We start from the raw sequence: 17,648 nt of genomic DNA, 5'->3' as shown, positions 1-17,648 counted from the left end.
AGTGAATGTATGATTTCAAGCTCCAAAATAAGCAAAAAAAGTATAAGTGTAACCCACTGTAAACATATGGCTACTTTTATGGTTTTATGAAGTTTTTGTTTTTTGGAGTTCATAAGGACAAACCACCATCTACTTTCATGATATTAAAATGTGCTGCTTGGACATTCTGCCTAACATCTCCTTTTCTGTTTCATGAAAGAAAGTAAGTAACTGATGTCACTTAAAAATTTAAATTCTGTCATTAATTACTCACTTTCATGTCGTTTTAAACACGTAAGAACTTCGGAACATCTTCAGAACACAAATTAGGATATTTTTGATGAAATCTGAGAGCTTTCAGACCCTGCATAGACAGCAATTGAAAGATTCAAGGCCCAGAAAGGTAGTAAGAAAATCGTTAAAATAGTCTGTGACATCAGTGGTTCAATCTTAATGTTACGGAGCTACAAGAATACTTTTTGCTTCATGAAAGCGAGGCGAGACTGACATGGAATAGAAGAAATTCTCCAAACTTTGTTCACAAAAAGTATTCTCATAGCTTCGTAAATTTAAGGTTGAACCACTGATGTCACATGGACTTTTTTAACGATGTCCTTACTACCTTTCTGGGCCTTGAACGTGGTAGTTACGTTGCTGTCTATGGAGGGTCAGAAAGCTCTTGGATTTCATCAAAAATATCTTAATTTGTGTTCCGAAGATGAACGAAGGTCTTACAGGTTTGACCTAACGGTGAGTAAATAATGACTTTGAATTTTCATTTTTGGGTGAACTATTCCCTTTAACATTGATTTAATCTTGCATATTCAAAACATCTTTAACTAATAGTTTATCAGCCTTACTGGTGTTCCTGCAAAAGGAGCATGATCACAGTTCTCCTGCCAGGATCGATTGAGGCTGAGGACAAAGTCCTGAAAGAAAGGATGTGTCCTGTTGAAGACTGAAAAACCGACGATGTTGACTCGTTGATCAGCTAAATCGTCCAATCGTAGCTGAGAGAATTCCTGCAAGGAAAGACAAAATGTTCAAAGTTAATTCACCAATATGAGTGCTTCTTATCAAGTTACCAAGCTCAGGTCCCTTGTCGAATCTAAACAACCTAATGATGCCCATAGGAAGTAAAACAATATCGTCAGGCTCATTAACAAGCACTGAGTTAATTTTGCCAATTCCTGGGCCAAGCAATTCAATTCAGCAAAAGTTAATGCTTAGGAGAGCAAATCCCAGCAGCTATTGTGTTTCAGATCCCAGGAGGGGCACTTTTGAGAAAAAAAGGTCCGCAGTGTTGTCAGTCTGCATCCCGGCACATGCAGTACTTCAGCTGAAGGTTAATAGAGATGTCCCTGCAGTTCTTGCTGACACTATTACAGTCTATGACTCTGTCACCATCACTGGCTCAGGGGACATCGATGGTGTGAAGAGGAAGAGAAGTTATAGAGCTGGACCCATTACTCAGATAATATGAGACGAGATGAGGAGAGAAGAGCGAAGAGACAAGAAGAGAAGAGATGAGACAAGAAAAGACACGATGAGAAGAGACAGGATGGACTGAGACTCTTCTCAGAGAAGAGGAACCTGGATGAGAAATAATGAAATACAATGAGACGACACTACATAAGAAGAGACAGGATAAACTGTGACTAGATGACAGTGAAGAAGAGGAGACTAGATGATAAATAATGAGATCAAATTTGATGACACTAAATGAGAGAAGATGAGACTACATAAGAAGAGAAAGATGAACTGAGACCAAATGACAATGACGAAGAGTGAAGAGATGAGATGTGACGATACTAGATGAGACTAGATGACAGAGAAGAGAAGACTAATTGAGAAAAGATGAGATGAGACTAGATGAGAAGAAAATGGATGAACTGAGACTAGATGACAAAGAAGAAGAGGTGAGACTAAATGAGACCAATACAAGACAATACAGAATGAACTGAGACTAGATAACAGAGAAGACTAAATGAGAAAATATGAGATGAGACTAGATGAGAAGAAAATGAAACAACTGAGACTAGATGACAAAGAGAGGAGACTAGATGGGAAGAGATGAGATGAAATGAGAAGAGACTACATGAGACGAGACATAATAAACTGAGAAAAGAGGACTAAATGAGAAAGGATGAGACAAGATGAAAAGAGAAAAGATGACGTGAGACTAGACGACAGAAGAAGAGAGGAGATGGGAAGAGATGAGATGAGATGAAAGAGAATGAACTGACACTAGATGACAGAAGAGAAATTATGAGATGAGACTGCATGAGAAGAGACAACTATGAACCAACTATGACAGAGGAGAAGAGACTAGATAAGATGAGACAGTATCAACTGAAACTAGATGGCAGTAATGAGAAAAGATGAGACGAGACTAAATGAGAAGAGACAGAATATACAGATTAGATGACAGATAAAACAACATGAGAAGAAAACAGATGACACCAGAAGAGAAAAGACAGCATGGGATGCGACTAGAAGACAAAGAAAAGGAAACAGCATGAGATGAGAAGAGATAAGAAGACGTGACAGAACGAGATATGAGAGTTAAGACAAGAAGAGATAAAAGGTAAAGAGAAGTGGAAAGGCCTTGTCTCACAATAGGACTTGATGAGAAGACTAGAAGACAAAGAAGAGAATGAGATGAAGTGAGACTAAATGAGAATAAAAGAATGAGATATGGCGGAGGAGGAGGGGTCAGGGAAGGTGAGCAAATGATCAAACACACACAATAGCAAATCCCCAGCCTTACACAAGATAGCATGCAGTAAGACTGAAGCACCTCAGATCAAAGACAACACAATCTTGCCCTCTCATTACAAACACAAAGCCAGATGAGGACAGCCACCCGGGCCATGGGTAGCGCACACCGCATAGGATTAAAGCCTCTGCCGAGAGGACAGGAAGAAAAGGAGGGGAGCGCAGTGTCATGGGAGTGCAGAGACAAAAATGCACTGCAGAGCTTCAGGACACAGTTTGTTTCAGAGGAAACCCGAGGGAGAGAGACTGCTGAATCTTCTTGTAGATAACAGAAGCTCCTCTTTTCTTATTTTAGAGGTGGAGCTCTGATTCACTAAAGAATGGCCATGTCAGCTTTTGACTTGAATAAAGGCCGTCTCCTGCTCTGATGACAACACAATGCTGCGAAACAACGTTGAAATATGCTCAGATGATCCTGTCGAGAAACGCAAGGCTGATTCCATTCTATAACAACAAAACCACGCTGCAAAATATGTAAATATAGCACCTCCAGCAGTAAAACCTTTTATTCAAAACTCTCACGCTAACTGTGAAGCGTCAAACTTTAAACTTAATTAAAACGAGCAAATAATAAAACACTTTTCATTAGCGAGCAATTTTTAGATACATTAGATGCCGCAAGCTACAATCTGTTGCTGGTGTAAACTAAAAAACATCAGAGTAATGCTGCTGACAAATCATAACGCTGCTTATCACATGGCTTTGCAAATGAAGCTTTATTGTAAATGGACTCGTATTGATTAGCATATAAGAGTGTGTGAACAGTTGACCCTTCCTCCATCTGCACTCCCTGGTGCAGTCTGACAAGCCCAACGGGAACGGACCTGTAATTACTCTCTGAGCGCATGTTAATACTTCATTAAAACAGAGACAGTGTAAATGAGCCAGTCATTAACTGTGGCACAGTTTGGGCCACTCATACACGACACGGAAGGTCACCGAATGTCCCGAAGCACGCGTGGAGTGTGTGCATGTGTGATTGAGCAGACACTTCAGCATTTACTAAAAATGAACTGCCCACTAATAGCACCGTTCATTTGCGCGTGCAGTCTATTTTAGCGCCTAATTCACTAAAGTAATTATGCAAATTAGATAATAGCACAAACACTTTATGAACACAATTCACATGTTGCAGTGTTGTTACAGATAACGAAAACTACTAAACATGGTTTTTATTACTTGAAATAAAGCTGAAATAAAAAAATATTAATATTTTATGAAAAACTAAATATTAACAAATGTTGCCTTGGCAAAAAACTGAAATAAATAAGTTTAAATAGCTACTCAAATCACTAAAACTGAAATAAATATAAAGTAAGCTAAAGAGAAATGACAAGCACATAACAAAAGTACTAACACTTAAACAAAAATTAAAATGAAAACTGAAAATATAAACATAAAAGTAATTCAAAATATTACATTAGTTTGCAGTCTGGATTGAATTTTCTGAGATAAAGACTCATGAGGTCTTTTTATTTGGCCGTTCTGTCTTCGCTAATCGCACGCAAAAGCATCTGATTCACTAACTGAAATCATAAAGTCATTAATTTCAGTGATGTCCCTCTCAAAATGAAGCAATTTTAATAATTATTTATTTATAAACCTGTTTCTTTTATGTCAATGTTCATTTCTGTTTACCAAAACATAAAATGAATTAAATTTGTAATAATTAGTTTTTTTTAAAATTATGTTTCTATAAACATATTTATATCTTAATATCATTATCAACAAAACTTTGCTTCCAAAATAATACTGCACAACTGACTTCACCAATAACTGCTGCCACAACTAATTGAAGATGTACACAGAAATATCTTTTAATTCAGTTTAATAGCACAATGTTATATCCACCAGGCAAATAGTCATAATCTATATAAGTTTGCATAGAAAGGAGGCATGTTTGCACACAAAAGAATGATAATGACTCACAGTGCAGCACACTTAACACCTGGCTAAACTGGATTGCAAGTGGTTAGTAAACAAGACAAACCAAAATTCCGCAAATCACATAAAAACCATGCGTGCAAACAGTTCTTTAACTGTTTGGCTAGCGTAAGAGAAGAAGCATCTAGGAGACAGTTGGACCCCTGGGACAGCAGCTGCTCCTGATCTCTGGCAGGATGACAGAAGAGAGAGGAGAAGAGAGGACAAGAAAGAGAGAGAGGAAGGAAAGGGACTGGATAGAGGAGAGTGAAGGGAGGTGAGGCGCTGACAGGCTGGCGATGAGCCCCCTGACACAGCCTGTCACCTGAAGATCAATCAGAAAAGCAGAACCTGGGCCAGCTTGCTGCTTCACCGCTGGCAGACTCTCACACACACATATGGGCGTGCACACATGCATATTGTTTGTTGTGGCACAGCCAAACAGAGTTTGGAATAATGAGCTCCTGAGAGAAATGCTAAACCCCGATAGGTGGTAAAATAGTAGAGGGTCCGAACAGGTCTGGCAGCCAAATCAAACTAATTCAACCTCCAAAGTCATTCTATGTTTATTTAATTGACAATCTAAAGAGGACATTTGAGGACACAATCTGACACTCTAATATTCATTATGAAAAATAAAGGCATTCCCACAGGGTTCAGAGTACTTCCTTATATAGTAACTGAAAAATGTAGTATGTAGAATGTTCAAATTTACTGTATTTAAAAAAAAACAGTAGACGAAAAGTTCTAGATGACGTTCTACTTTGTGTGAGATTCTGGAGAGCTCAAGCAATGTACTGTGAAGACATGTTTCCACAGCTGTTAACACTGAATCTATTATTAAGCTTTACATTTTTTATAAAAAACAAAATAATCATTGTGTATGTACATTATAACACTGTACTTTGTCATTACCTTGGCATTAAATTACAGAAAATTAGTTTTTCATTGTCATTCTTAATGACACATTTGTAAGTTAAAAAGGAAGTGTTGTAGCTATTAGCTATTAACAAAAGAAGTAAATTAATAAAATAACACGTACAGTGGGGAAAACAATTATTTGATCCCCTGCTGATTTTGTACGTTTGCCCACTGACAAAGAAATGATCAGTCTATAATTTTAATGATAGGTTTAACAGTGAGAGACAGAATAACAACAAAAAAATTATAAATGGATTTGAATTTTAATGAGTGAAATAAGTATTTGACCCCTTCGCAAAAAATGACTTGGTACTTGGTGGCAAAACCCTTGTTGGGAATCACAGAGGTCAGACATTTCATTTAGTTGGCCACCAGGTTTGCACACATCTCAGGAGGGATTTTGTCCCACTCCTCTTTACAGATCCTCTCCAAGTCATTAAGGTTTCGAGGCTGACGTTTGGCAACTCGAACCTTCAGTTCCTTCCACAGATTTTCTATGGGATTACATTCTTAGGAAAGGTGCTTCAAAAGGTTCTTCAAGCGATGCCATAGAAGAACCATTTTTGGTTCCACAAAGAACCATTCGGTCAAAGGTTCTTTAAAGAACCATCACTTGCTTACCTTTTTATAATCTGAAGAACCTTATTTGCCCACAAAGAACATTTTGTGAAACAGAAAGGTTCTTCAGATGTTAAAGGTTCTTTATGGAACCATTTAGACAAAAAGGTTCTTCTATGGCATCGTGAAGCACCTTTATTTTTCAGAGTGTAAGGTCTGGAGACTGGCTAAGCCACTCCAGGACCTTAATGTGCTTCTTCTTGAGCCACTCCTTTGTTGCCTTGGCTGTGTGTTTTGGGTCATTGTCATGCTGGAATACCCATCCACGACCCATTTTCAATGCCCTGACCCTGTCCCTTTGATGCGGTGCAGCTGTCCTGTTCCCTTAGCAGAAAAACACCCCCAAAGCATAATGTTTCCACCTCCATGTTTGACGGTGGGGGTGGTTTTCTTGGGGTCATAGGCAGCATTCCTCCTCCTCCAAACATGGCGAGTTGAGTTGATGCCAAAGAGCTGGATTTTGGTCTCATCTGACCACAACACTTTCACCCAGTTCTCCTCTGAATCATTGGCAAACTTTGACGGGTCTGTACATGTGCTTTCTTGAGCAGGGGAACTTGCGGGCGCTGCAGGATTTCAGTCCTTCACGGCGTAGTGTGTTACCAATTGTTTTCTTGGTGACTATGGTCCCAGCTGCACTGAGATCATTGACAAGATCCTCCCGTGTAGTTCTGGGCTGATTCCTCACCGTTCTCGTGATCATTGGAACTCCACGAGGTGAGATCTTGCATGGAGTCCCAGTCCGAGGGAGATTGACAGTTATTTTGTGTTTCTTCCATTTGCGAATATTCCAGCCTTGTGCAGGTCTACAACCTTGTCCCTGATATCCTCGGACAGCTCTTTGGCCTTGGCCATGGTGGAGAGTTTGGAATCTGATTGATTGATTGCTTCTGTGGACAGATGTTTTTTCTACAGGTAACAAGCTGAGATTAGGAGCACTCCCTTTAAGAACAAATAACAATTTGTTTGTAGTTTTGAGCTGAGTTTTCATGGCAGGTACACCATTCAGGGGTGTGTTTCCCAAAAGCATCGTTAGCTAACTATGTTCGTTAATTCCATTGAAATCTATTGGTAATGATGGAACTTGCGACCATAATTGCTTTTGGGAAACGCACCCCTGAATAGCAGGCATGTTTCGAAAACTTAGAATAATTGATTTGAATAATTTGGTGGAGCTAAATGGTTCAATTGAATTCAAAGTTTTAAGAATGTTTGTTTCTCTGATCACAATACAATGGCTGAGGAAGTGACTGTAAATTTGAAAAATCAATATTTTCTTCCTCTTTTGAAAAGTCATATAAACACTATAAATTTATTTTTCTTTTGCTATCGGAACAAATGGGAATGTAAAAATTATATTTGTTTTGTAGTTCATGTTCATTTATAGTTCATGTTCACCACTATGAAAGAAGAACCCTGAAAATGTGAAAAGCATCCAGGGATACATTACTGTTCCATGAGGCCACAGGTGAGGATTTGTAAATAGCAGCGAAGCAAAGCAACTGACACTGTACATGGCGAATTTTGTACATCTGGATTGCATTCATACTACATACACTCTTAAAAACAAAGGTTTCAAAATGGGGTTTCACACGGATGCCAAAGAAATCTTTCTGTGAACAGTTCTTTAAAAAAAATATTTTTTATAGTGTGAAGAACTTTTTTCCACTATAAAGAACCCTTTTGTGTAATGGAAATGCTTTATAGATTGAATTACTTTTTAAGTGGTCGCAAAGTAATTACTTATTCAAAAGAAGTACCTACTCAGAAAGTACGCGTTTTCAGATGAACTTCAGGAACTTAGAGCCCCATCTCAACTATTATGTGACTCACTTTATGTGCTGTACTCAAATTGCGAGTGTGCTGAAACCAAGATTTAGGTGTTAATTGACTCCCAGCGAGGTGCGGTGTGATTATGTAGGAGAGGCTGGTGTTATGATGTTCAGAGTTGCTTGCTGTGAACATCCTTCATGGTATCAGTGGAAAAGTGCCAAGAGAGAATAAAACAGACTTTCTCTCCGACAAGAGGAGACAGATAGTGCCTTTCACTCACTGAATCACTCATTCATTCAGCAATTTACTCACTGATGTACTTATTTTGTTCGTTCACTACCGCATCTGCTCAATCAACTGAACTGAGCACTGAGGCATAATACAAACTAACATTTCTAATCATCATTTTTCTGCCCAAACATAAGACAAATTCTTCAGATTTTTGGCGAATACACTCCATTAGTGGTACAAACCGACTAAGCGTCAAAGAAAACCTAAGAAAAGACACTTTGGCCTGTTTTTCACACAAAGCTATATTACTTCACAAGACATTGAATATAGAACACTACTTTTATTTGTTTTGTTTTTTGCTCTTTTTAAAGAACAAAAAGTCGATGTTCACTGTAACTGCATGAAAAGAGCAATCAACGCAGTCTTTTATACTGCACAGAGGAAATAAAGTCATTCGGTTTTGAAATGACATGAAGGTGAAGTAAATGATGATGGAATTTTCATTTTTGGTGAACTATACCTTTAAACTTATAAACAGCAAAAAAGAAACATTTTAGTCTCCAAGGATAATTCTAGACTTGAGCTACAAACTACTGAATAGGATATCGATTTTCTCAGTGATAACATCAGTTAAACGCTATCCTTCTACTCTATGAATTAAAGAGGTAATGAATGCCGATTTAAACCGCCGCAATAAAATCTCTGTGAGTGATTATCCGAACAGCTGAAATGTTCACACAGTGTTTTTGGCAGATATAAGTCATTTTACGCTTGTATTAACTGGCATGTAAATTCATGGCATGAATCAGAGAGAGGGATCCCTGCTGACTGCTAATGATTATAGTTGTTGACAGTGCTGAGTACATTGTGGAGAGAGTTTCTTTCTCCATCTCTCCCGCTCTCACACACTAGATGGCTGAACATGTGATAGGATTACTATGTGTGAGCCTGTATTTTGTAATCTTCTCATTGCTTAGACTGGGAGATTGGATTCACACCCTGACATTCACAACAATACAATCTATGCGGGATAACACACACACACACACACAAATATATATATATATATTAAATTTTCTAGCCCATGGAATATTGCAATGTGACTTACATTTAGCAAAATTCAGAAGGAATACAAAAATGACATTGTTGTGCCACAATGCAATGCCACATCTTCACAGCAGGGGCCAGTTGAGTAAGCACAGGCACTACGAAACAGAAGAAGCGACAGACAGATTCCACCATATAATGATGCATATCTGAGTGAAACAGATTTTTTAAAAAGGGAAAAAATGTAGAGTGAGGGGTTGATTCTAATTAATCATTTGTTAATTGGATGAAGGCAGATCTGAATGTGAGATTGCAGTCGATTGTAAGGAAGCAGAGGGTTTAAGTGGACTAAATGATTGAAAAACTCTGGCATACTTTAACTAAAAGAAGTCTGTCAATTTACCATAATATTAAATTATTGGGGTGGGGGGGCGTATGCAAAGATTATTATTATTTTTTTTTTACAAGAAGATACATTTAGAATATATACTGCAAATTTAAGAACTAGTTTGACCAACTAGCAGTTGGGGAAATCAGTCTTACTTTTTGAAATCAAATTAGACCAATAGACATTTTTTATGCAACTGAATATTTCAAATAATTTTTACACATTTTTGACATATTTAATAGATCTATTTAAACATATATTCAATTTTAAGACATAAATAATATGTTTAGAAAAGTATATAATGCATTTATTTTTATATAATGTGTATACATTTAGTGATATGCCCTTCTCTATGGTTATTTTTTCCTAGTTAATAAATGAACTATGGTCACTGAATGACCTTCCAGAGATAAAAGGTTTTATTGAGTTTTTCCACAGTTGAAACACTGATTGTGATTACATGAAATATGATACATTTCAGTAAATCGTAATTCACACCCCTGGATATTTATTCATGTTTATTTTACGCTATAACTAAAGTGGAAGAGATGATTGGTTCAAATGCACCCCATTCTGCCATTTGAACTGGAAAAAAAGAGTTTTACCAAATATAAAATTACCAAATTATATATCTTATGATCACATTTTTCTACAAACAGATCATTGCATCTTACAACTCAAAATGATAGAGTACCTCGCATAAGCTTTCATTTTTATTTCTCACAAAATTATAGGCCTACAACACCAGTCCGTCTGCCACAAACATATTACCTTACTGACAGAATAATCTTGTGCACTTGATTAATCTAATGTCCACAAATGCTTTCATAAATACTGCAAACACTGATGGCACATACCTCAAATCCCAAACTGAACAGGAAACAAAATTGCATTGTGTGCCTTAAATTATTCACAAATTACAAATTAATGACCTCTGATGGCATGAACAAGCTCTGAGGTATAGTAACAGAATGCATAACCACTTATAATATGTCAGCACACTGAAAAATGCATGTATACCTTTGTGCAAATGAGTGTGTATTTGTGTTTGTGGGAACGAGAAAATGAGACAAGGCCGCAGGTTTCAGGGGGAAGGTGAGGTGTCTTGACGGAAATGAGCTGGGTATTTATCACTTTGGGTAGCCCTTGGCATGTTCTTAATCTCTAGAGGCCAAGCAACTCTCTTGTCACTCACCTGCCCACACCACACTTTTGATACTTCCAAAGTCAGGTGTCATCTCTGTCTCATGCCCGCAACACAAATCGATTGATAATAAAAAATAACTGACAACAAATTATCGATTAGTTGAGCCTACACTAGTTACCTGATACAGCATAGCTTATAGACCTATACACTGAAAAAAACTGGCACATTAAATATTTATACACATTAAAATATATAAATTAAAATGTATATATATATATATATATATATATATATATATCTACAGTCATGGCCAAAAATATTGGCACCCTTGGTAAATATGACCAAAGAAGGCTGTGAAAATTAATCTGCATTGTTAATCTTTTTGATCTTTTATTTTAAAAAATCACAAAAATCTAACCTTTCATTGGATAATAAGAATTTAAAATGGGGGGAAATATAATCATGAAATAAATGTTTTTCTCTAATACACATTGGCCACAATTAACAGCACCCTTTTATTCAATACTTTTTGAAACCTCCATTTGCCAGTTTAACAGCTCTAAATTTTCTCCTATAACGCCTGATGAGGTTAGAGAACACCTGACAAGAGATCAGAGACCATTCCTTCATCCAGAATCACTCCAGACCCTTTAGATTCCCAGCTCCATGTTGGTGCTTCTTCTCTTCAGTTCACCCCACTCATTTTCTATAGGGTTCAGGTCAGAGGACTGGAATGGCCAGCAGAAGCTTGGTTTTGTGCTCAGTGGCCCATTTTTGTGTTGTTTTTGAGGTTTGTCTTTGGATTATTGTACGGTTGGAAGATCCAAACATGGCCCATTATAAGATTTCTAACAGAGTCGGTCACTTATTGTTTTTTTATCTGTTGGTATTTGATAGAATCCATGATGCCATGTGTCTAAACAAGATGTCCAGGACCTCCAGCAGAAATATAGGCCCACAACATCAAAAATACAGCAGTATATTTCATTGTACACATGGGGTACTGCTAAAAAGCTCATTTTTTAGTTTCATCTGACCATAGAAGCCAGTCCCATTTGAAGTTCCAGTCGTGTCTGATAACTGAATATGCTGGAGTTTGTTTTTGGATGAGCCAGGAGAATTTTTCTTGAAACCCTCACGAACATGTGGTGGATGTAGGTGCTGTTTGGCAATTTTTTTTTTACCCAGAGACTCAACTATTTTCTGCAATTCTCCAGCTGTTGTCCTTGGAGAGTCTTTAGCCACTCAAACTCTCCTTCTCACCGTGCATTAGGACGATATAAACACACGTCCTCTTCCAGGCACTTTCGTAATATTTTCTGTTGATTGGAAATTCTTAATTATTAGCCTGATGGTGGAAATGGGAATTTTCACTGCTCTAGCTCTTTTCTTAAAACCACTTCACTAATTTGTGAAGCTCAATTATCTTTTGCTGCACATCAGAAATATATTCTTTGGTTTTTCTCATTGTGATAGATGATGAAGGGAATTTGGGCTTTGTTTTCCCTCCTATTTATATTTCTGTGAAACAGGAAGCCATGACTGGATCATTTCATGTTCATAATCACCCTGGAGTGCTCAAAATTGTGAATATGAATGGGAATATACTTCAGAGATATTTTACTCAGAAGAATTTCTAGGGATGCCAATAATTGTGTCCAACATGTATTTGAGAAAAAACATTTATTTCATAATGATATTTCCCCCCATTTTAAATTCTTATTATCCAATGAAAGGTTAGATTTTTGTGAATTTTTAAAATAAAAGATCAAAAGGATTAACAATGCAGATTAATTTTCACAGCCTTCTTTGATCATATTTAATGAGGGTGTTGATATTTTTGGCCATGACTGTATATATATATATATATATATATATATATACACACACTGAACAAAATTATAAACGCAACACTTTTGTTTTTGCCCCCGTTTTTCATGAGCTGAACTCAAAGATCTAAGACTTTTTCTATGTACACAAAAGCCCTATTTCTCTCAAATATTGTTCACAAATCTGTCTAAATCTGTGTTAGTGAGCACTTCTCCTTTGCCGAGATAATCCATCTACCTCACAGGTGTGGCATATCAAGATGCTGATTAGACAGCATGATTATTACACAGGTGTGCCTTAGGCTGGCCACAATAAAAGGCCACTCTAAAATGTGTAGTTTTATCAAACAGCACAATGCCACAGATGTCGCAAGTTTTGAGTGAGCGTGCAATTGACATGCTGACTGCAGGAATGTCCACCAGAGCTGTTGCCTGTGAATTGAATGTTCATTTCTCTACCATAAGCCGTCTCCAAAGGCGTTTGAGAGCATTTGGCAGTACATCCAACCGGTCTCACAACCGCAGACCACGTGTAACCACATCAGCCCAGGACCTCCACATCCAGCATCTTCACTTCCAAGATCGTCTGAGACCAGCCACCCGGACAGCTGCTGCAACAATCGGTTTGCATAACCAAAGAATTTCTGCACAAACTGTCAGAAACCGTCTCAAGGAAGCTCATCTGCATGCTCGTCGTCCCCATCGGGGTCTCGACCTGACTGTAGTTCGTCGTCGTAACCGACTTGAGTGGGCAAATACTCACATTCGATGGCGTCTGGCACTTTGGAGAGGTGTTTTCACTGTACAGGGCAGATGGCAGAAAACGTTGTGGATCGAGTGACCCATGGTAGCGGTGGGGTTATGGTATGGGCAGGCGTATGTTATGGACAACAAACTCAGGTGCATTTTATTGGTGGCATTTTGAATGTACAGATATACCGTGACGAGATCCTGAGGCCCATTGTTGTGCCATTCATCCACGACCATTGAAGAGGAGTGGACCAACATTCCACAGGCCACAATCAACAACCTGATCAACTCTATGTGAAGGTGATGTGTGGCACTGCGTGAGGCAAATGGTGGTCACACCAGATACTGACTGGTTTTTGGACCCCCCCCAATACAGTAAAACTGCACATTTTAGAGTGGCCTTTTATTGTGGCCAGCCTAAGGCACACCTGTGCAATAATCATGCTGTCTAATCAGCATCTTCAGGGCTCGCAAAATCGCTAGCCCGACGTCCCGGGGCTATTGTGTTTTCCAGTCGGGCTACCAAAATGTATCACCGCCTGCCCGACGGGCTCCTTAAATACAGATCTCCCGCGGGTCCTTAAAAACTCTTAAAGTGAGTTGTATCAAACTTAAGACCATAAAAAGTTTTAAATACGTTAAATGATATAAGAAATGTCTTAATTATAATTTCAAGAGGTCTTACAGTTGGGGACGGAAAGACAAGAGTCGCACGATACTGCAGGATTAAACTTCAAAAGGAGCGCTGAACGTTTCAAGTCAAAACGCGGCGCGGATGTCTTTATGTGAATGTCTCTGAAGGGAACCGACTGTCCTCAGAAACGTGTGGTTGGCATTTTAATTTAATTTTACCTATAATTCCTGATAAAGCAGCGTTTATGAGCGCAAAGCTGCTTGCGTTTCCGGGGAAACCGCAATATCTCAGCGCTCCTAAAGCGCCACCTCGTGGCAGAGAATGAATTTGCATTTCCAATAAGCCTTTCTTGCGGTTTATGCTCAGATCAATGCAAATATCAACTCATGTTTTTATGCAGCAAACACATGGTTGTAAATGAGAAAGAAGTTAATGTGCCTTCTAAAAATCGAAACAATTAAGACAGTAATATTTATACGTTTTAAATTAACAATTTATATGCTTGATTTATCCCTTTTCATAAAAATGGTCTATAGCCTGAAACACTGTTGTAAAAGATTTTTGTTTTTGTGAAAACCTGTATCTGAACTGAAAATCATGTAATTTTATGGCTCAATACTGTATGTTACCATAGACATTGTCCAACCCGCTCATTCTGTGTTCATTTTACTTGTGCAGCTCTTAAAATGGGTCATAAATTTCCTTAAATGTATTTTTAAAAATTCTGTGGATACCCTGTAAATAGTGAAATAAAATTCCTTCCTTCATATTTGTTGATATTTGTGTATTGAAAATATTTTTGATTGACATTTAAACTCCTATCTGATTTTCAATATTTAAAAAAAAAAAGGTAATTTTTTAATTTGGGCTAGTTAAATTAATTTTCGGGCTACCAAAATCTGAAGAGTACCTGCCCGAAGGGCTACCAGGGATTTTTAAATTTTGCGAGCCCTGATCTTGATATGCCACACCTGTGAGGTACATGGAGTATCTCGGCAAAGGAGAAGTGCTTACTAACACAGATTTAGGCAGATTTGTGAACAATATTTGAGAGAAATAGGGCTTTTGTGTACATAGAAAAAGTCTTAGATCTTTGAGTTCAGCTCATGAAAAATGGGGGCAAAAACAAAAAGTGTTACGTTTATAATTTTGCTCAGTGTATATATATATATATATATATATATATATATACATACATGCGCACACACACACACGTATATATATATATATATATATATATATATATATTTAAATATGATCAATCTATTAATTGAAAGAAATATCTAGATTAATTTATTATCAAAATAATCCTACAGGTAATTTGCTAAAAGAAAGTCAACTGTTTTGAGTAGTTTTACAAAGAATACAAAACAGAAGGAGAGAAGTGGCAGAAATCCAACTCTGTCCTCAGATGTGTTGACCTCTTCCTCCTCGGATTATTGCTGCTATATATTTTTTTGGCCACAACAAATCAAGTTTCCTAGTGCGAACTGCATTGTCTATCCTCTATCTTGAGAAAACCACTGGCTTTATGCCATTTCATTCTGATAGATTGCAACTTGAAGCAATAAAGTCTAGGTCTGGCATATGTCTCTTTGTCAAACAAGCCACTAATCGACAACAGGGCTGTTCTCAGACATCTCACGTAGCAAAAGCTGGTTATTTTACACCTTCCCCACATTTGTTAAGCCTAAACGAATCTGTTGACAGATGTTTCATGTGAACAGTGGAGAGAAACTGACAGTGATATTTAGCTGTTACAAAAAGAGGTGGAAAACATTAAATTATGTAAATATAACTGGTGGAAATTACAACAGAAATGCAAATTATTCTGCTATTGGGTTTCGTGTGGAAACTACAATTGTTGGTTATTAGTTTTGTCTACCTCCCACAGTGAGGTGGATATCGCTATACTGGCCATATACTATATGAAAACAGTAGCCAGCCTGCTCAGGGGTCCCCCAGGGATCGGTGATTGATCCCATGCTGTTATCTCCAAATCTCTTCTCAATGCAGCTGGACCAGCTCCACCTCACCTTTCATCAGAAATAATGGTCTGCCTTGCATGCTGTTCAACACCTGAGATTAAATCACAACTGGACAGAACAGCTCTTTCTCTCACCGTCACTATGACAGAGACATGAAGCTCTCACTACTGAAGAGCAGACCTTTTTTGAGATGTTTTGTTTTACAACATTCGTCTCTGATACATTCACATCGTGTTGAATGTGCAATTAATGTTTGAGATTTTCACATCTGATATTCATTTGAGTCTTTATTTGGTCATATATGTCAAGTAGGTTGTTTGTCTAATCAATGTGCATCTGTCTATTTGAAATCAATGTGCATCAGTTTAAGGGCCAGTTTTACTAAACAGGGCAGATTATCGCGAGAACACAATTCCAAAACAGCGCCGATGGGTGTGTAAAATTCTGCAGGTGATTTACTAACAACACGCAAATTAAAGAACACAGACGCAATATCTCATTTACATATAGACCAACGCAATATAACAAGCGCAGCACAAATTAGCATAGTCGCAAATAAAGAAATAAAGAAGGCACAGTACATTGAAAAGAACCAGTTTTGATAGACCTGGTATTGCGTGAATTCTAGTTGAGGGTTCCAAGTCGTCTTTTATTTCCTTAAGCAAATTAAAAATAACATGGCTTGGTAAACTATATTTTCGTGTTCTTCTTGTATTCCAGATAAATTAATAAGTTTAGAAAAAAATCCTCTCCCTTCTACCGTACACTCTCTGTTCTCTGCGGTGCCCCTTCCTAGCAACAATAATTGCAGCCATTTCAAGCGCAAAATAGTTTAAGACATACCAAAAATAAAATTTTTATTAAAATCACTGGACTATAAAAAGCTTAACAAGACATTTCGGTGTCTATCCAAACACCTTCATCAGTTGCAAAAACAGTAAGTAACTCTGGCTAATCTATCCACAAAAGTCACATGATCAACAGACCTATAGAGGTCATATGACTACTAGATTAAATGTGTAACACATGCCAGAGTAGATGGTGTTACAGTTTATGATGGTGCCCCTCCTACAGAGGCGGACAAAGTACACAACTTCCTTACTTGAGTGAAAGTACAGATACCACTGGTCAAATACTACTCCACTACAAGTGAAAGTTGTAAAGACAAATTTTTACTTAAGTAAAAGTACGGAAGTACATGTTTTTAAAAGTACTTAAGTATCAAAAGTAAAAAGTAAATGCATTGTTTTATTGTAGCATTGTTGTATACTTACAATACCTTATGCCACTAATGCAACCTACTGAATACACTGATTAGCGTGTATTATCTTTGGAATTAAGAGCTTTTATGTTACCAAACCAATATAAATGGAACAACTGAATAAAGATAATCATCTTTATTTTTTTATTTAACACCAGGAGTGTTAACTACATTGAACTCATTTTAATACTTGTTTAAAAGTTACAAAGTTCTTTTTCAAAGAGATATTGAAGTCTATGATATGGTTCATTTTAGGCAAACAAAGCAAACATTGAAAAGAAAACAAACCTTTAGTCTCTTCAGAAAACTGGATCATACTCTGGTCATGGGTGTGCAGGTTGCGCCAAATAACCGTCTTTTTGAATTTTGCCATCAATTGAT

The 17,648-nt window shown here is 37.5% G+C and overlaps 1 protein-coding gene across 14 annotated transcripts in view; it reads right to left on the bottom strand.

Annotated features, from left to right (window-relative positions):
* Window positions 1–17,648, bottom strand: part of grik4 (glutamate receptor, ionotropic, kainate 4) — a 371,474-nt gene that overhangs the window by 80,738 nt on the left and 273,088 nt on the right. For all 14 annotated transcript variants that reach the window (XR_009266034.1, XR_009266035.1, XM_058744470.1 and 11 more), the window contains one exon: window positions 840–1,001. Coding sequence is in view for 12 of the 14 variants with exons in the window: in XM_058744470.1 (XP_058600453.1) it covers window positions 840–1,001 (162 nt within the window). In the remaining 2 variants the exon portion in view is untranslated. The remainder of the gene's footprint in view (window positions 1–839; window positions 1,002–17,648) is intronic.

This window comes from Onychostoma macrolepis, chromosome 15, assembly GCF_012432095.1.
Source record: "Onychostoma macrolepis isolate SWU-2019 chromosome 15, ASM1243209v1, whole genome shotgun sequence".
Lineage (NCBI taxonomy): Eukaryota > Metazoa > Chordata > Actinopteri > Cypriniformes > Cyprinidae > Onychostoma > Onychostoma macrolepis.
Note: the sequence above shows the minus strand (reverse complement) of the source record. Positions and strands in the feature narration are given on the sequence as shown.